The sequence below is a fragment of the Microplitis demolitor genome, chromosome 8 (assembly GCF_026212275.2).
Source record: "Microplitis demolitor isolate Queensland-Clemson2020A chromosome 8, iyMicDemo2.1a, whole genome shotgun sequence".
Lineage (NCBI taxonomy): Eukaryota > Metazoa > Arthropoda > Insecta > Hymenoptera > Braconidae > Microplitis > Microplitis demolitor.
In genome coordinates, this window is record NC_068552.1 from 14,302,959 (window position 1) to 14,323,622 (window position 20,664).

Consider the following 20,664-nt stretch of genomic DNA (forward strand, 5'->3'; position numbering starts at 1 on the left):
CATTACAGGAATTTAGTAGGTAAATTAAAAAAATAAAAAAAGTAATAATTTTGTGATAAGTTTAAGTGTAATTTTCAAGGTTATTTATTCAGAAGAAATAAAAAATAAACGAGTATATTATGTAAATTAATAAATTAATGTCATTAAAAAAAGTGAAGGTAAATGTTAAAATAATTTTGTTTTTATGTGTAAGCCTTATAATGAAGTTTAGAAAATTATTTATTTTGATATTTCTTGTTCATCAATAAAATTATTTTTTTTTTTTATTTCATATGCAAATTAGTGAAGGAAATAAATCCAAGAATTAAATTTTATTTGATAATGAAATAATTTTTGATATTTATAAGCCTCAGAATAATTAAAATAAAAAATTTAATTCGTTAGTATTTTTTAACAATTTATAATTTATATAAAATTATTTATATATATAATTACAGTACAAAAATCTGTACTGCAATTAAAAATACAAACAAGATAAAAATATAATTGTTCTTAAAAAAAAGTACAAATTGTTTTTTTTTTAAAGGAAGTCGAATAATGATTTTTTTTGCGTGTTATTTTCCTCGATACAACTTTATTCAATAATTATTTACTTATTTTTCTTTAAATTTACGATACGTGAACAAAGATTCAATAATTTATCAATTATACGATTCGCCGATACGTAATGGTAAAATTACATAGTAATCTATATATGTAATATATATCGATGTAAAAAAAAAATTGTTACGAAACTGTGTCATCCATTCAATATAAAATTGTAATAGATATATTTTTGTTTAAGTAGAGTTACAAAAAAAAATACTTGTAACAATAACAAATAATAATAATAATCATGGATGCTATATATTACGTGAAGTAGGCTTAAAAAAAGATACTCAAAAATAGTATCAGTAGTTTATTATACGTGGTTATTATTATTAAATTAACAGGATAAATATTTAATTAAAATATAAATAAAAGTAATCGGTACTAATAACTATTATTACTAAGCAAGAACTGTATATTAATAGATACGAAAGTGAAAAAAATGAAAAAAAAAAGAAAAGAAAATATGAATTTTTTAAAAATGTATCTCATTAAAATGCTAGAATTATATAAATGTACAGAAGATGTAAAAATGTGAAGAAGTAATTCAAGATTCAATGAAAATTTATATAGAATAATCGAAAATTATTTTGTTGAATAATAAATTATAAATTATATACGTATATTTACAAGGTTTACATATTTTTTTGTTTCAAATAATCATTTCTGAATGTTTGATTCATCATTTCGCCGATTTTCGTGCGTATCCATACTGGGGGAATAAGTGTAAAAAAAGCTTGTATACCATGGGCCCAATAACCCGTACTACTGTCGATCTTTCCAAGAGTTGCAACAGCATTCTTTGCGTAAGTTGTTGCGTCCGGTACAGCGAATGTGGATACCTTTAATCAATAATAATTCACGATCATTTTATTCACTATATTATTTCAGGATTCTTCAGTGATACTGGTTACGCAATTAAACAATGAATAATAATTTATAAATTAATTTAAAAATAATAATACCTGCAATCGCTGAGAAAATGCATTCATTTTAGTATTAACGAACAGGGGTGTTAAATGTTGAACAGTAATACCAAATTTGCGGTACTCAACTCTCAGAGCTTCGGAAAAACTTCTTAAATAAATTTTAGTCGCTGCATATACAGTCATTAATGGCAATGGCTGTAATTCTGAGCCGGATGATATGTTGACGATAGCTCCTTTTTCTCGTTTCTGCATACCTGGTATTACAATACGTGTCATTAAAGTTGCAGCACCGATATTTATGTTTATTATATCCCAAAGCTCATCTTCCGGTACTTCACCAACATACATTGGATATGTGTACTGCTTTCCAACGTTGTTAACTATTTAAAAAAAAATAACTAATGATTAAAATTAAATTATCTCTATATAATAATTGTTTTTTTTTTTTTTTATATATTAAAAATAATTAAACAATTAAAATTTAACGTTAAATAATTATTTAAAGAATAATTCATATTTAATATATATATTTTTAACTTATAGGATTACTGCCAAAAGTAAATTAGTATATAATAAAAATATGAATTAATTGAAAAGTAGATTACCTAAAATTCCAACAGGTATATCTCGTAAATGCGGTTCTATTTCAACACTGACTCCTCTTCCTTTAGAAAAGTCTGCTGAAATTATTTTAATTTGTATGTTTGGATTTATTTTTAATATTTCATTTTTAGTTTTTTCAAGTCTTTCAGGATTACGGCTAATGAGAACTAAATTGAATCCACGATTAGCTAGTTCCTTCGCATAAGCTTTGCCAATTCCATCAGTCGAGCCAGTCACCACTGTAAAATAATTTAACAGTAACTGTTATATCGCAATCATTAATTGCACCAAGAAAATGTCATTACATTATTTAATTTTTTATCCAACTTTCAAAGTTAAATCGCAAATAAACACGGGAAAAAATAAATGAAAGTAACATAGAATTTAATTAAATAATTACGACGTCAATAAGCTTACCTGCCCATTCACCGAATTTACTTTTTAATTCAATTGGATTTGAACTTATTAATGGAATTATTATTTCATATAGCGCACGAGATATTCTACTAACCGGATCCAATAATATCCAGAGAATTAATACAGCCCCCAATAACCACAGAGCAATTGATACCAGCATTTTCTTCAACAATAATAATCATTTATTATTTCAAATTTAATAGAATTACTTATTACAGTTTGATATCACATCACTTCTTTAAAAAATGTATTCATTAGAAATTAAAACAACCAGCTTTAAAAATGTCGTTGGTATTTTTTGTATCACAATGAATTTTCATAAATAAGTAAATAAATAAATATAAAATTTTTGCATCTAAGAGTGAACAAGGACTGCCGATCTTATCAGTTTCACCGGCTTCTTGTGACTGCTGAGACGTTCATAAATGTAAAAACACTTTCTCTCTTATTCTATACTTGCTGTAGTTTGTTGATCAACAGCTCGCGCGATTTGATACGCGCTTTACTCAATTATTCAAAATCTACTGGCACATTTGTTTAAAAAAAAAATTTTATTTTTTAATAATTATTTTTGAATCCAATAATTTTAATCCGCAGTTAAATTTATTACTCACTTAGTAATTTGTCGTTATAATTAAATGACAAAACAATTTATGAAAGCAAGTTATTATTTATTATTTTTTAAACTCAGCAGTGCAATTGTGAAGGCACTGTACAGTAAACTTACTTACGAATATCATTTTATCTGTTACATACATATAAATATACATGTGAAGTATTATTATATCATCTTTAGATATTATCGCATGCATAATTCATAGATTTAATTTTCTTTGCATTCATCGCCTACTGAAATACTTCCTCACTTTATATTTATTTATTTTATTATAAAATTTCAAAATCAAAAATTAATTTTTGTTAAAAAACTTAATATTTTTAATAAATTTTATTCAGCAATAAAATTTATTTAAGTTGTAAATAACGAATAATAAATGAAGTTATTGCGAAAAATGCATTACGACTGGCGTTACTTGATAATTATGTTCAAATTATGCACAAAAATATTATAAATATAAACAATAAAGTAATCAAAGATTAAATTTTTAAATTTTATTTAAAATTATAAATCTTTGAATTATTTTTTTAAAAAATTAGCAGTCTTTTGGCGGTGACTTTTAAATTTGTTGTTAAATAAAAGTATTTCTATATAATAAATTTTATTTACATTATAATTATATTTTTTATGGGCATTCTTAGATTTAAACGGCCATAAACAAATATTTCATTTGAAGTGTTCATTTATCGAATTAAAATATCAAACGATATAATAATTATAACTGACTAATAATGACCGACGCTAAAAGATAAAGACATTAAATTTATTTTTTAGTTGTTTTGCAAACCAATTAACAACTTGTGAGTTATTCAGTATTAAATATTAGACAACATGACGTGTTGCTAATAGCAATGATTTATTATTACTATGTGAGAAAATATGTAATATATAATATATATATAAAGTTCCAATTACGCAATAAATCTCGTATTTACACAAATTAATTTAACTTTCACACTAAAAATAAATCAATTTAAATTAATTATATTTAAAATATTTATTCTTGTTTGCATGCATATTAAATATTTCTATAAATTATTTTGATTAATCAATGATTTAAAAAAAAACTCAAAAATTTAAAAACTAAATATAATTTTAAATGTTTTAAAAATAATATTCTAACTTCTCAAAAAGTGTCTCTGTCTTTATTTAATTCCCGTTGGCCCTAAAGATCAACAAGAAATATTTATTTTATAGTCAGATGGAATGAAAGAGAAATAAAAAAGTGATTGCGAAAAATAAAGAAAGGCCACTAATGTAATACAAGAAGAGATGAGAAGGAGTGTTGAGATTTTGGGAGGGAGTAATACTATGGAACGGATAAAATTAAATGTAGTAGATTCAGAGTCTTTCTCTGAATCTCTTTGCACGCAAAGTACTCTCATATCAGTCAGCTACGTACGTGCATATATAAGTAAGTATACATATATACGTACATGTATACATATAATTGTTGTATGGTAAATGATACCCATAAGACTTAAGACTGTGTTTATGTTTCTTGAGCGCGGACACTAAATATATACATATCATGTATCAACAGATTATCTGCAAGCTGACATTCCATTAAGTTTTTTTTTTTTTTTTTTAAATAAATAAATTAAAGAGCAAAAAATCGCGAGCATTGGCAGCAGATCACGTAGTGATCGAGAGTGGGTTTCGGGGAGAGACCTTCGTTCATACTCGATGGAACCTTGTTCTGTAAATTGAGTTAAAGTGCAAACTTGTTCGGATCTCTACGTCCAACTTGTATTTTACCAAGGTCTTGTGTACGGTGAATGTGTCACTTACTGACGGAATAGACAGGTTTTTATTTTTTAACAAATACACTGAGGATATTGTGATGTGAGTATCCAACACACTTTTCAATTTTATACCTCAAATTTTTTTTATAGCCAATTAAAAAATTTATATTTACGCAAGTTGTTGTAAAAAAATACGGCCTTTTTTTTAAAGTAATTAATTATTTGACAGTAATTTAAAAAATTTTTATTTTTATTTTTAAATTCAACTTGGTTTTTTTTTCCTTTTTTTTTTTATTGTCTTTTAAGTTTATTGATCAACGATTTATTACAAAATAAATGTTGTCTAATCTTTGACCTACGGTAACTTTAATGCTGTAATAATGTATCTTGAGATTGTGATAGCCACGTGAGTTACTCAGTAATTATTTAACAAAAAAAAAAACATAACATTTGTTTTTTATCTCGTTATCTTAATAGTTAAAATGAATAGTAGTTAGTTTAATTGGATATTAAATTAATTTTTCGCGGTTTTTTAAAGCTTAGCTCAGCACAAATAACGTGTACAGTTACTTATTCTTTTTACTCGTCCGACCTTTCAAATACATTAAATTCCTTAAATGTTTCTGACAAGTGTTACATTTAAAATAATTTGTTCTTGTAAAAATTATTAAAATACTAACTTTTAAAAAATTTTTTTTAATTTCAATTAATATATATTTTTATCTCCAATATAATTTTTATAATAATTTAATCTAATACTTTTGCAAAAAATTTAGTTTTTAATTTCAATTGTAAAATATTAATTAAAAAATTTATTAATAAACTTATTAATAAAAAAAAAAAAAAATTTGTCTTGTAGATACGACCCACTGACACCCAATAGAATCCAGTTATTCGAGATACTTAAAACTTCTAATGCGAAACAAGAAAATTATAATTGACCTCGTTTAAAATTATTTAGTAAAAAAAATTATTGAATACTTAACCCGTGAACTCCAAAAGTTTACTTCAATGAACATAATCACAGACACTTTATTAAATTTATTTTTTTCTTTTACCAATCGATATAAAATTTGAGTATCAACTTCTTATAGATGATAGTTTATTACTTTTATCATGGTTAAACTTAAAAGATGGTATTTGCTATATATAATATCTATATTTCAGACGTGCACAACGACTTGGTTATCATATTCAGACGTTCAAGGTAAATCAATGAAGCGAAGGTCAAAGTATAATGATACAATGGCGAGTCATGAAGATAATACTTATAATAATTTACCTAATGTTTACCTTTGTACACTTGGAAATAAATAATAACAATGACAATAATAATGAATTATCAAATAAGTTTAAGCGAAATAAACCGGCTTATTCATCGATCGGTTCAAATGCATTAGCAAGATCCGCTTTGGTGGAACGTCAAGAGAAGCTACAATATAACTGTGAAGATATAATCGCAGCTAAAAAAATTAACGAACGTGTCTTGATACCAAATGATTTTAGAAATATACTTGTAAATGATGAGCTGGAATTGCTTTATTGCTATGTACCGAAGGTAATAAATCATTATTTACATTAAAAAAAATTTTTTTTCAATTTAACTTTGATTACTATAATAATAATCATAATAATAATAATAATAATAATAATAATAATAATAATAATAATAATAATAATAATAATAATAATAATAATAATAATAATAATAATAATAATAATAATAATAATAATAATAATAATAATAATAATAATAATAATAATAATAATAATAATAATAATAATAATAATTATAATAATAATAATAATAATAATAATAATAATAATAATAATAATAATAATAATAATAATAATAATAATAATAATAATAATAATAATAATAATGGTTGTAATGGTAATGGTAATATAATAACGTTAATAATTATAAACAGGTTGCCTGTACTAATTGGAAACGTGTTTTGATGATTGCAACTGGGAAATGGTCTGGAAATAATCCTCTTGAAATACCAGGAAATCTTACTCATGCTGCTGGTACCTTCAAACGATTGAGTAATTTTACGATGCTGGAAATTGAACGTAAATTATCAAATTATGATACACTTATTGTTGTAAGACATCCGCTTGAAAGATTACTTTCGGCGTACAGAAATAAATTTGAAGCTAAAGATGAAATAGGTTCCAAGTATTTTCAAAATCGTTTTGGCCGAAAGATTATAAAAGTAAATGGCAAATCAAATTATTTATTGTATAAATAATCGGCTGTTCAAATTTAAAAAGACAGTAACTGACAAAAATATAATTTTTGAAATATGAATTGAATGCTTGTTCACAAGACTCCACTGTAACTAAAAAAATATTAGAAAATCGATTTTGAAAAATGTGTCCCTTACTGTATTTTGAAATTGGGCAGCCGTAACTATACTGTAAAAAATTTTGAGTGAATTTGAAGTGATTACGGATTTCATTTTAATCCGAATTTACTCCGTCACTCGGAGTTTCGGAGCTTTTATGAAAAATCACTTCGCATAAAGAGTAAATGGGGAGCTTGTCTTCAGCGGAGTGATTTTGGAGTAGTCTGGGTTTGATTTGAACCCGAATTCTGAACTCCCCTACGGAGTAAATGTCACTCCGAAGGGATTAAATAAATAAACAGTCATTTGCTCCACATCCACTCCAGCTATAATCTGCGTTCACTCAGTAAATTTTTTACATTGTATTATTATTATATGTTTAAATGTGTAGTACAGTGTGTTATTAACATAAGATTTTAATTACGACAGAATTACAGACGGAATCCAACTAAAGAATCTCTGACAAAAGGCGATGACGTTACATTCAGTGAATTTGTTGATTTTATAACTAATAAAAACATAAATGGTACAAGTAACGAACATTGGAAGCCGATTTATGAACTATGTTTGCCTTGTGATGTTAATTATAATCTTATTAGCAAGTATGAGACACTTGCTGAAGATGCGATGGAAATATTGGAAAGAATTGGCGCTGGATCGTTAACGTAATTATAATATCATATTTTTAAATAATTATTATAAATTAAATGGTCGATGTATTTTATAGATTTCCAATGAGAGCATCGAGCAATGAGCCAACGGCAGGAAAATTGGAGCATTATTATTCAATGCTCACTTATAAACAAATTAAAAAATTAGCGAAAATGTACAAAATGGATTTAAAGTTGTTTGAGTATTCTTTGGAACAAGTTCTTGGATTTTCTTTAGCGTGATTTGTATTATGGTGTTCTTATAGATTTATGTAAATATATTTAAATGCATTTATTAAGGATATACATTTTAAATCTGTGATTATCAAGATGGTGCACAAATTTTTAGTTTAATAACTATTTGAACTATTATTTATCATGCAAATTTTTTAAGTGAATAAAACGATTTATTGCCATTTTTATGCCATAGTAAATAAATTATTTGTGATTAAATGTAAATCTAGTAGTAACTTAAAATAAACATAAATGCCATTTTTATAATTAATAATTTAAATTCAGTTTTATTGACCGATCCCGTAATCATTAATGATTCACGTTTATTTTCTATTATAAGTGGTAATTATATACAAATAATTATAAATATTTTATTAATAAGATTAATAATGAATTCGTGATAAAAGTTCGAAAACTTCCATATTTTTTACTCGTTGTACTTTAATTTTTTGATTATGCTCTGAAAAAGTTTTGCTGAATCTAAACTTGACTGGATTAATTTTAAAAATGTACAAAATTAAAATTGGTCAATGTGTTCCGAGTTATTTATTAATTAAATGTAAGAACAAAACTTTCGATTCGAACGTTTATGAGTTCAAATGAGAAATTATTCAAAGTAAAAAGTGGCATTAGAATAAAAAGTACTTAGGCTATTCTTCTACATTGATTAAGTGAAAAAATGCCGGAAAAAATTTTTTTTTTAACCTTTTTTAGAAGATACCCGACTTTGCCCGCAAAAAATGATTTTTTTTTAACGACTGCTGAAAATTTTTTCTATTTACTTGGAATATCATTGAAACAAAAAAGATTTAACGTATTCGAGTCCCCGAAAACTTAATATTTCCTTAAGTACCCCTTTTTGCCTTCCTCCCCCTTATTTTGTATACGTATATAAGGTTTTCTACATGTACTGTTCTATAGGTAAAGACTCAGACAAAATTTTTGTCTTAAATACTATTGAATTTGAATATCACGGAAAAATTACCTCGAGGTTATCGTTTCTGACGCGATGAATGATTCATTGACATCATTAACGAAAAATTTTATCTGATTATAAAAATTTTTTCTGACATCTGTTCAAAAATTGTTCTAGGAATTCAAAAAATAATTACTTTATCATAATTTAATATTTCAAAATTGAATGAGTGAAGAAAAACATGATTTTTAATAAATGTAGAAAAATTGAATATACCCATTTAAAAATATAATAATAATAATAATAATAATAATAATAATAATAATAATAATAATAATAACAATTGATTAATACCTGTCATTCAAATTGATGACAATATCAATTTTATTTTCGACGTCTTAACAAATATGTCAATCATCGATATGAAGATTTAATGAATAATATTTTTAATTAATTAAATTTATAAAAATTTTAATCCAGTATTATAATTATTTTGTTTGTCTTAATTTATTTTTATGCAATATAAAAAAGTTCATTAATTATAAATAAATGTATTTAAATAATTAAAAAAAATGTAATTTAGTTAATTAATTTCTCAATTAAATGTAAAAAAAAATTATCTTAGTATTTACAGGGCGTATTTGTCCCAAACTTCTTTCCAGAAAGTAGGAAATTTTTTTTGTGCCAATTTCAGCTGTTGGTTAAATAGCATAGATATATCATCACATCCTGGACAAATATTATATTTTAGTAAAAACGGCAATGCTTCTGTAACATAAACCATGTTCACTTATAATTAATAAAAATGTGAAAAAAAATTATTGACTTAAAAAAAAAATTTGACATTTACTTCTCAATAGTTGTAGAGATGAATCACAATTAATGTCAAAAATAAGACAGTTATAAGCTTTTAAAAAATATGAATCCATGGACAACTTCTGAGATTGATTATTGTCATATTTTTTTAAAAGAAATTCCCATAAATCGGGAAACTCATTCTGTAAATACGGTATTGCTACACATCCCACTGCTTGCATTTGTAATGAACATTTTGAACACTGGTTTTCAAGAATATCACTCATATGACCTGGGATAAAAATGTATGATTTTCCAAACCGAATTTGAAATAGGAATTTGAGTCGACAAAAAAATATTATGCTGTGCTATAATTATTATTGTGAGCCTCTAAAAGTGTTTTATTCTCTACTATAATTTCTAATTTAGATAAATAATTTTCATTGCAATGTAATTATTTTTTGACGATTCAATGTTCCGTGTCAAGTTTGATCGACGGCATAGTGAACATTCGTATATATTCTCCGTGTATAATATATATATATATATATATATATATATATATATATATATATATATATATATATATATATATAAAATAAACTTACGTTTTATTCGTTCTCCAAATTCATCACAGGAATCTTCACCAATAACACAAAAAAATCTACTTAAAAAACTATTTTTTATTTCTGATTCTATTTGATCAGAGTATGTTTTTGTGTTTAATTTAAATGAAATAGCTGCTAAAACAGCTACTATAATTTTTCCAATATGGTGCATGTTTATTCGGTAATGAATTTAAAAATTTAACTAAATTTTTGTCACGCATTAGTAAACAGATTAAAATTCACTGCATTCTTGACGAAAGTTGACTCATTACTGAGTTCTGAGTTTAACTAATATAATATAATACCCCATTGTCGTTATATAGATATATGAAAGCTCCGACTTACTCACCTTTTGACAATATCCCTAAAATTATGTACTTATATATTTTACTTTGAGTGTTTAAGTGTCGCATTAAGGTATATAAATTAATGTCAAAAAAATAATGAATTCTCTGTATTCTTAATATTTTGAATTCACGAGTAAAAACGTAAAATAGCCGCAACAACGCTGCACGGCTACTAGAGCGCCGCAGCGTCACCGAATCACAGCTGTGACATTTAAAAAAATTTCCTGGTTGCCGCAGCACCGCCGCACCATGACCGTGATGAGGGAAAAATTTTACCGATTGCTGCAGCACCGCCGCACCAAGTCCGTGACACTTAAAAAAACGACGTGTTCGCCGCAACGCCGCTGCACTACAGCCGTGACATTTGAATAAATAATCCTCGAAATATTAAAAAAAATCTATAAAAACATAACCGCCGCACCACGACTGCACCACAGCTGCACGGCATTAAATAACAAAAAGTTATAAATCAAAATATTCTTGCAAAATAATAATCCGAGTTTCAAAGATAATAATTAAAATTAAATCGATCATTAATTATTTAAAGAATAATGATTGTATGTTTTTTAAATTATCACTTAAATATTTCTTGAATATAACGAATTCTCAATTTTCAATTGAATTATTTGTAAATTAATAAGTATTTTCAATTCATAATTGAAATAATTTTCAATAAAAAATTACATTTAATTTCAAACTACAAAATATTTCAATCACAAATTATTTTATTATATTATGATTGAACATTAACTGAAGTACCTACCAAAAAAAAAAAAAATTTTTAATTGAATCTCTAATTATTATTATCTTATTTTTATGTTATACGGACCAACCAAACCTCTAACTGGATTTTTGTTATCATTAGTGGTAATTGCAATAAATTGTTAATAGTAATCGTATCATAAAATGTAGATTTTTGATGGTAGTCAAGTAATGAGTGTTAATTAACCATCATGAGTAATCTGATAGAAAAATTGTGCCCAGATAGGAAAGTACGACGGGCCCAGGCTTGGCTCAGGCTTGGTTCAACTATGTTGAACTCTGGACCAAGCTTGTAAGCCAGCCTTGTTCCAGCCTTGGTAGAAGTCTGGAATGATAACTGGGTGCCAAGCCTGGTTGCCAGCCCTGACCCATGCTTGCTTGCCAGACCTGGCCCATGCTTGGTTGCCAGACTTGGCCCATGCATCGAAAAAACACATAAATTCAATTAAAAAAAAAATTTATTATTATTAAAGTACTAGAGTTTGTGATCATTAACGATTAAACTATTTAAGTGAAGTAAATAACGTGAAAAAAACTCGGTGAAAATTCTGCTGGGCTCTGGGCGCGAATTGCCGTCCTTCTGATTGCTGGGTTTGAACGCTGGCTACTGGACGAACCTACTAACGTTCAATTGAACCTTTTATATGTTCTACTTGTTCATTTTACTACAACCACTCGGTTTTATGAAATATAAAGAGCAATTTAATTTATATTTTCGATTAAGAAAGAAAAAAATAATTTCGTATTATTTATATTATAATTACATAATTTTTTAAAATAAAATTTCTTAAATTTAATTGATTATTTATCATGAACCCAGCTTAATTATCTTACTCTACCACCATAATTCCCAAGTTAGGGTGACTCTCGGCTTGGCCAAGGCTAGGTTATCTAGTGTTGGCCGATGTTAGGGCAACCATCCAACGGCCGAGGCTAGGTTATTCAATCTTGGCCCATGTTAGGGTGACTCTAGGGTTGGCCAAAGCTAGGGTATTCAGTCTTGGCCCAAGCCTGGGTAATCGTTGGAATGGCCAATACTAATTAATCAGTTATGGCCCAGGCATGGGACAGTATAGGTTTGCCAAGACGGGCTTCCCAATAATGTCCCAGGCATGGCCCCGTCGTTCAACTCGGGGGCTTCCTGTATGGGTAGAAGTTATTCATAGCTGGGTCCTAGCTAGGGTCTACCGTGGAAACCCAGAGCTCGGTGAACTAGTTCTGGTTCAAGCTTGGGCCAATATTGAAGAGCTAGAGCAGGGTTACCCATGACTGGGTCTCGTTTGGGGCCAACAGCGGAAAGCCAGCGCTAGGTTGCCCACGACTGGGCCTTAGCTAGGGCCGACACTAGGAAGCTAGAGCTGGGCTTACTAGTTCTGGTTTAATCTCGGGCCAAGGATGGAAAGCCAGCGCTAGGTTGCCCACGACTGGACCTAAGCTAGGGCCGACATTGGGAAGCCAGAGCTAGGTTGCCCAGTCCTGGGCCTTAGCTAGGGCCGACACTGGGGAGCCAGAGCTGGGTTACCCAGTCCTGGTCCGTGCTTAGCCCCGTTGTCAGAGCTTGTAAGTTCCTACATGGGTGTCTTTTTATGGTATCAGTATAAGTCAATTCAATAATAGTTTTTATCCCTCGTCACAATATAATTCAATCGATAATAATTATCAATACCCCCCTAATGATAGTAACGATCCGAAGAATTTTGACCATAATTCTAATCAAAAATTTTTAAATCTATAATTAATATGCAGTTTTTCAAAATCTATATTTATTCAGTTATATCTGTGTATTAAATTTAATAAAATTTGTGAAATGAAAAATATCATTTATTTATTAATTGCATGCATTTTATATTCGTTTTTTATATAAGTGCAGCTATGCTTCGGCGGTGGTGCGGCTATATGCTAGCTAAAAAATAAAATAGTGCAGCTACGCTTCGGCGGTGGTGCGGCTATATGCTAGCTAAGAAATAAAATAGTGCAGTTACGCTTCGGCGGTGGTGCGGCAATGCCGAGGGAGTTAAATTTCAGCATGCGGCTGAAATTTAACTCAATAAATAACTGAATAAAATTTTAATTTAACTTTAATAGGTAATTACTCTAAAAAATAAACTTATGAAATATATTGGAAAATTACTATAAGTAATTTGGATAATTTGATTTAATTCAGTATTAATTTTTTGTTTTATTAATTTAATTACGATGTTAAAATACAATATAAGGTATAAATGGATGATAATGTTTAAATTATTTTTATTCGAGTCCTTCTGTGGCAATAATATCTCTTAAGACTTCTGGGAAGTTTTTTTTCAAGAAGTTCTTCATATCTGTATACCATTTCAAAACTTTCGGCACCTCGCATCCGACGCATTGATTGTATTTAATAAATTTGTACATGGATACTGTAAACCAAACAAAATATACATCCAATAAATAATGAGTAATTATCATATGAAAAATTTAAATAAAAATTCATTTGTAAAACTTACATTTAAAATACTGCGTCAAGGGGTCACAACCTTTTTTTTCTATCAGACAAATCACAGCTTTTGCTCCATAACTAGGGTCATTTGAAAATAGATCGGTAACTGAAATTTGAGATGTCGGCTTACTAGATACTGGATTTATTGGGCGGGATTTTTGTCCTGGAATTCGAGAAGGTGGTTTACTAGGTGTTGAAGATACTGGATGACTTTTCTGTCCTGGATTTTGTGAAGATGGTTTACTCGGTTCAAGATATGTTGGAACTATTTTAAACTCTGAACTTAAATTATTTTCAACTGATGATTGACCACCGTATTTTTGTTTAATTAATTGCCACTCTTCAGGAAAATATTTTTGAACTTCTGGTATCATTTTTTTTGCATTCGATGTTATGTAAGATTTACAATCAGCACATTCATTTTTAAACCAATCAGGCATTCGTTCTGTAATTTATTATAAATATAAATTTTTAATATGTTAATAACTTTAAAAGTTAATCTAATTTTTTATTATTTATCAATATATATATTCAAAATAAATTTACTTTTTACTTCGTTTCCAATAAGGTCACATGGTCTTCGATCTAAAACACAATCAATATAAGGCAAATATCTTTTCAAAGTAGCTGGTGGAACATTTTCGTACTTGGCACTTGCGTTAGAAATTAGAGCGAAAACTCCAACAAAAGTCAGTAACAAATAAATAGATTGAATTTTCATTATCACTCAAGTAAATGTAAATTAAAAAATGTAAATTGAGTTTTATGAACAACTAGAAGACGTCTTTATACAGCAAACTTTTGTACTCAACTGCAATACTAGTTTTGTCTGATATACTAACTCCTAACCAGGGTCTTGGTAAATAGGAAGGGATTTTACGTTAAATTTATAAATGCCCTTCATTATCTACTGCGATTTATCTTTCCGGAAAAATAGTAATTATACTTAAGTAAAATTTTATCTAATTGCTTTAAAATCTTGAATTATCGTCAACTACACTTAATGTATTTGCTACTTAAAATATATTTAAAATTTCACGTTAATTTATACATTCAATTTATTTTAATTATTAATTTATATTAATTCCATAATTAACTATCTCATGAATTATTTTAACAATAAAACTTATAAATTATGGATGGAAATAAAATGATAAATGAGGAAGAGATAAAATTTGTGGTCAATTACATTTTATATTTTATTGAACATGAAAAATTAATTTTAATACAACTCATTAAATCAGACTGATAACTTTTCCATCACAAATTTGTTATTATACATATTAATGTCTAAATTATATTTATGATAACGTAAAATTCCTTGTCGATGAGTCATTTGTGTATTCAGGTATCTAATTATTTTTTGTTGAATTTTAAAAACTATATTTTATCTGTTATTTTAATAATATTTAAACATTTCGTCATTTTGCAGAGATAAAATTTCTGTAAAATAATAAACAACAAATATAATTTAATTAAAAGAAAAATAGAGTTAAATGTTTAATTAAAAATTAACTTAATTAAATTTTAATTAATAATTGAATTAAAATTCATAATAAACTCACGTGTTAATGGTATTTTTTTTTGTATGTAAAATTACTGAGAAAATTTAGTGATGATATGAGTGGCGTGAAAGTGGCTGGCTACTGTATTTCTTAAAGATTTCAGCTAATTCATTTCGGAAATAAACATGCATTAATTGCATTGTATTTTTTACTAAAGCGTTCATCTCATCATTACACAGTGAGCATACTCCGGTACGAAGATATTCTGGCAAAATTTCTGTTAAATAATATGTAATATAAATTGTAATTATTAATTGTCTTTCAAAATATGTATCAAAATATTTTACAGATGATAATTATTTTAATTATTAATTAAACTTACGTTTTGCAAACTCTCCCATTTCATTACATACTCCTCTGTCGAGAACACAATCAATTTGAGCTTTCAAGGCATCGAGCTTATCTTGAGAAATTTCTGAATTTCTTGCTCTAGGGTTGCTGTATTTATTCTGAATTTCAATTAATTCATTACTGAAATATACATGCATTAAACCAAGTGTTCTTTGTAATTTGGCATTCATCGCGTCATCACACATTGAGCATTTGTGGGTGAGCATAAGTTCTGGCAAAATTTCTGTAAATTTATGTATAATATGATTTATTATTATTCAAGTCAATGATAAAAATATTTTTTAAATAATTGATTAAACTTACGCTTTGCAAACATGCCAACTTCATCACAAACTCCTCTATCAAGAACACAATCTATTTGAGCCTTCAAACTATTATAATCATCCTGACTAATTTGATGTTGTGCTGAAGAAGTTGAAATCAAAGCAACAGCTCCAAGAGCACACAAGAAAATTATTTTACAAGCTTCCATATTGATACGATTTAATAAATAAATTTTAATTACAGTAAGGATTGATAAATTTGTATGTTTATTCGTAATTGCTGGTCAAAAGATTCTTATAAACTGTATTTAAATCATGATTTTCTGGTCTTTATATATTCTATTGCTCCGCCTTTGACATGACGTCGATAGGTATACAATCGAATAGGGTTCAAGAATTATCCCCAAAAATTTTAAAATAAAATTGTGAAATAAGAAAATGGATATTTCTAGAAAAAAAATTTTAACGAAATTAAAATCTTTCATTTGAAATATTTATAATCACAATTTTAGTTATCTTAATTGATAATTAAGCATTTATTTTTTTTTTTTTTGATTTACAATTATACGATAATAAAAATAAATAATATATATTCATAATACATTTACTTAGTCGAATACTTTTAGACAGAACGATAGAATAAAAGTGATAGACGAGGATGTCAAAATAATGCGCTGAACTTTGCTATTATCGGACGATACTAAATTAAAAACTAAAAGAATTTATTTTAAAAGCGTATAAGTCAATAGAGCTAAAGAAAGATTAGATATATTATAATGGATGATAAATAATTTTAAATAATATATTTTACTTGAAAAAATACGTTAAGGAATTTCAAAATCTTTTCTTATTCAAATTTATTCATTTATTATTTTTTTTTTGTTGTTGTTGTAACATTGTTGTAAATTAAGCAGTATTTTTTTAATCATCACAATATCATTATTTAAGCCAAGATCTTATAAATGTTTGAAGTATGATGTAGATGATTACTGCCTACTGTATTTTTGAACAATTTTTCTCCATTCCTTTGGATGATGTCTTCTGAGGTAATCAAATCGTTTGAATATTTTCTTTTTGAATTCATCGGAACAACCGGGGCATCCATTATATTTTAAATAATGCGGCAATATAGCTGTAATTAAATTCGAATCCATAAATAAAAATAAAAAACAATTACACTGTAAAAAATCGAGAGTGAATTCGAATTTTTTTTAAATCCAGATTTACTCTGTCACTCGGAGTTCCGGAGTTTTAGAAAAAATCTCTCTGAATACGGAGTTTGTTTTTCCAGCGGAATAATCTGGATTTTTTAAAAATCCACATTCTCTCTGGTTCGGTATTTTAATATTAAAATAAACTCCTCTTCGGAGTGAATTTTACTCCAAGGGAATCAAATGAAGACATAATTATACGCTCCGAATTTAATCCGCGTTCACTCTACTAATTTTTTCTGTGTATCGTTCAATTGGGTAGTAAATATTAATTATTAATATTTGAACTAAAAATAAATAGTAACTATGAAATAAACTCACTTTTGACAGTCTTTAATGTTGGGCTACAAGGTCCATTTTGGAGAAGACATTCCAAAATTGATGGAACTGAATATTTTTCTACTAATAGTAAAAAGTCTTCATGGAAAAAACGATAAAACACATCAAATTGCTGATCTAGTTTTTTTTTCATACTTGCATCACATTTATAACAATTGTGAGTTAACTTGTCTGCAATGAATTCTAAACATAAAATATTAAAAATTATTATTACCGTAGACATCTTTTTTTTGTGAATCTGAATAGATAAAAAATTTAATTCAATTACATTTTTATTAAAGAAAATAATCTAGGAAATATTTACTCACGTTTTGCATGATAATCTTCATTATTGCACGTGCGTCGACCAAGATAACAATCTAGGGTAGGCAAAAACATATTTTTTAATTGTAAATCTACATTACTGTATCTTTTTGCTTCTGAATATGAGAAAAAGCCAATTACTCCCAAAAACCCAAACAATATAACTGATTGAATTTTCATTTTTGTGCAATTGGTAATTTTTAATATAAAAATAAACAGTTTAAATATATCAATAAACAGTTTAAATATGATGGTGTCAGCAGAAAATGATGCTCTTATATAGTCTGTCTGAATATATATATTCTTTTCGTACGTGACTAAATAAGAACAATTAATATTCTTGGGTTTATACGTCATTGTTTAAGGATTTCAGTACGTCAATTTATGTGATAAAATATAATTTATGTCATCAAAAACCATTTAATAATTTGACGTCAATGTCATAATAAATAAAAATTAGTATCGAGAGACGATAAAATTTGATTTTATTATCACGTCTTTTAAATATATCAATATATTAAATATGAGATCACTACAAATCTTTTATGAGTTTGATATAAATCATTGACACAAATAAACTGTTTTTACTTTATTATACCAGACAATAAAAATTATTTTAACTTTGATTTTTTTTAATTATACAATGCGTATAAACTTGATTAATTATTAATTAAGTAATTAATTAAATTCATGGAATATTTAATTTCATAGTTTTTTGATAGACATATCAACTTATTTATCTCACCCAGTTTTTTTCTACAAATTATTTTTATAATAATAGATTAAAATTTGTCGTTTGATTTTTCAAGAATATATTTTTAAATGTATATGAAATTTGAAGAAATAAGAAAAATTAAACAATAATAGTTGATATGATTTATTTGTTAATTTAAAAAAAAAATTAAAATTTTTCTTAACAAATAAATGCATTTAATAAAAAGATTTTCCGGTAATAAAAAATGGAAAACTTATGTACAGAATGTTTAAAAAAAAACCAAGATGCTTAATACAAGTTTTATATAATAAATAAGACATACACAGAGAAAAAAAATCTCAATTGAGAGTAAAATTTGAAAAAAAATGTTGACTTGGTTACCAAAAACGTTTGTCTTCCAAAATATTTCCTTAACTCAAGATAACATTTTTTTTTTTTTTTTTTTTTTTTTTTTTTGTATAGACTAGAGGTATCGTTTTTGGACACTTGAAAAATTAAAATAAAATAATTTGTAAAAGACGCATACTTTTATCCCACTATTAGGATAGAAATTTTATTTTATACTTTTTAATTAATTAAAATAAAGTATTGAATGTCAAAAAATAGAGCAGCGGCGACAAATGCTACTTCTACCCTATAGAGGAGTGTACTCAAAATATACGAAAAAATCCCTTTATATTCTCAGAATATTGTCATCCAGGTTTTAATTCATGGAATTATTGTGATATAGAGAAATTGGGCCAAGGTGGGATCAACACAAAAAGATTTAATGATTTAAAGAAGCAATATTTAAAACCAAATTACAGGTGAGTCCTGTAAATTTGAGTTCCAGACGGCAGAAATATAAATTATAATTATTAAATTACTTTTACCAGCGCGAGTCGTGATTCTAATTACCCATAATGATATTCAAAATAAAAATTTTTTTAACTTTGATTTACTTCTTTTTAAAAAAGGAAAATTCTTTAATTAATTCGGGAACAGGATTGAGATATATGGAAAAATAGAAACTCTTCTCTTTTGACTTCCTAGGATTAGGAACATAAACCCGTCTTAGGTTGAATATTCAAACGGTAATCTAACGGCCGGCATACATGTATAACGATACTAGGTGTTGGTACCGGACTACCATCTTCTTCGATGTGCGATATTGTAGCGGCTATCTTCTCCCTGCTTAGCTACACACGGCAACGTTGTGCACAAAACAATAACATTTACTTTTAGTCATTACTTGTGTGTTTTGCAAGATATAAAATATTACAAATTACTGATAATTACGAATGTAATTGGATTGGAAGTTGTCTCCAAGATAATTTTATTTGTTTGAAATTTAAAACTGAGTTAGCATTTTTTTATAAATTTAAATTAGTCATTTTTTTTCTTATTACGCACTAATTAATTTTTTTTCTTTTCAAGTTAAGACATATAATACTTGTCGAAAATATTATATCAATTCATTTACTTGGAGCAAGATATGTAAATAATCTATGTATGTTGGCTGGGTTCATGCCGCCCAAATTGAGGAAGGCGGGAAAAGTCTAAAGTCAAATAAAAAAATGTATGATACTGAAACTAGCAGACATTAAAAAATGTTTTTTTTTTTAATAAAGAAATACAATATTTACAGAAAAAACTTTCAAAAATTGCACATAAAAAATTTTAAAAAATCATTATGTGCATTTTCTAAAAATTGTATTTTATTTACAAGTAAATTGTTTATAAACCCTGATTAAAAAAAGTAATTGAATCCATGCTAAGTGCATATCTATATATTAATCGATTCAAATTATTTAAAATCATTTAAAATTGTTTTGAATTATTTCAAATAATTTTTCTTAATCAGGAAAAATAACAAAATTGTCTGATGTCTGCTATTTTGA

The 20,664-nt window shown here is 26.7% G+C and overlaps 5 protein-coding genes across 9 annotated transcripts; 1 reads left to right on the forward strand and 4 right to left on the reverse strand.

Moving 5' to 3' along the window:
* Positions 1-464: 464 nt before the first annotated feature.
* Positions 465-6,269, reverse strand: LOC103573229 (inactive hydroxysteroid dehydrogenase-like protein 1). 4 transcript variants are annotated; one of them, XM_008552215.3, is made up of 5 exons: positions 5,885-6,052; positions 2,538-2,700; positions 2,123-2,359; positions 1,554-1,897; positions 465-1,430 (listed from the first exon to the last, which is right to left on the reverse strand). In XM_008552215.3, exons 1-5 carry the CDS (start codon positions 5,915-5,917, stop codon positions 1,224-1,226), a joined length of 984 nt encoding a protein of 327 aa, XP_008550437.1. In that variant the 5' UTR covers positions 5,918-6,052; the 3' UTR covers positions 465-1,223. The 4 variants fall into 4 exon arrangements, with proteins under 4 accessions (XP_008550437.1, XP_053597435.1, XP_008550440.1 ...); XM_053741460.1 differs by lacking the exon at positions 5,885-6,052 and adding an exon at positions 6,192-6,269 and having other exon boundaries at positions 470-1,430; XM_008552218.2 differs by lacking the exon at positions 5,885-6,052 and adding an exon at positions 3,152-3,259 and having other exon boundaries at positions 470-1,430.
* Positions 4,508-8,328, forward strand: LOC103573230 (carbohydrate sulfotransferase 11). 2 transcript variants are annotated; one of them, XM_008552219.3, is made up of 6 exons: positions 4,532-4,567; positions 4,760-4,998; positions 6,066-6,456; positions 6,830-7,117; positions 7,679-7,914; positions 7,977-8,328. In XM_008552219.3, the coding sequence occupies exons 3-6, from the start codon at positions 6,136-6,138 to the stop codon at positions 8,140-8,142; spliced, it is 1,011 nt and encodes a 336-aa protein (XP_008550441.1). In that variant the 5' UTR covers positions 4,532-4,567; positions 4,760-4,998; positions 6,066-6,135; the 3' UTR covers positions 8,143-8,328. The 2 variants fall into 2 exon arrangements, with proteins under 2 accessions (XP_008550442.1, XP_008550441.1); XM_008552220.2 differs by lacking the exon at positions 4,760-4,998 and having other exon boundaries at positions 4,508-4,567.
* A 1,166-nt stretch (positions 8,329-9,494) lies between these two features.
* On the reverse strand, positions 9,495-10,981 carry LOC103573228 (allergen Tha p 1). Its single transcript, XM_014442045.2, has 3 exons — positions 10,453-10,981; positions 9,900-10,136; positions 9,495-9,817 (listed from the first exon to the last, which is right to left on the reverse strand). The coding sequence occupies exons 1-3, from the start codon at positions 10,622-10,624 to the stop codon at positions 9,678-9,680; spliced, it is 549 nt and encodes a 182-aa protein (XP_014297531.1). The 5' UTR covers positions 10,625-10,981; the 3' UTR covers positions 9,495-9,677.
* A 2,756-nt stretch (positions 10,982-13,737) lies between these two features.
* On the reverse strand, positions 13,738-15,103 carry LOC103573227 (uncharacterized). The gene is made up of 3 exons (XM_008552213.3): positions 14,584-15,103; positions 14,045-14,482; positions 13,738-13,957 (listed from the first exon to the last, which is right to left on the reverse strand). The coding sequence occupies exons 1-3, from the start codon at positions 14,756-14,758 to the stop codon at positions 13,809-13,811; spliced, it is 762 nt and encodes a 253-aa protein (XP_008550435.1). The 5' UTR covers positions 14,759-15,103; the 3' UTR covers positions 13,738-13,808.
* A 108-nt stretch (positions 15,104-15,211) lies between these two features.
* LOC103573225 (uncharacterized) lies at positions 15,212-16,661 on the reverse strand. The gene is made up of 4 exons (XM_008552212.3): positions 16,257-16,661; positions 15,925-16,176; positions 15,603-15,819; positions 15,212-15,480 (listed from the first exon to the last, which is right to left on the reverse strand). The coding sequence occupies exons 1-3, from the start codon at positions 16,423-16,425 to the stop codon at positions 15,647-15,649; spliced, it is 594 nt and encodes a 197-aa protein (XP_008550434.1). The 5' UTR covers positions 16,426-16,661; the 3' UTR covers positions 15,212-15,480; positions 15,603-15,646.
* Positions 16,662-20,664: the final 4,003 nt, after the last annotated feature.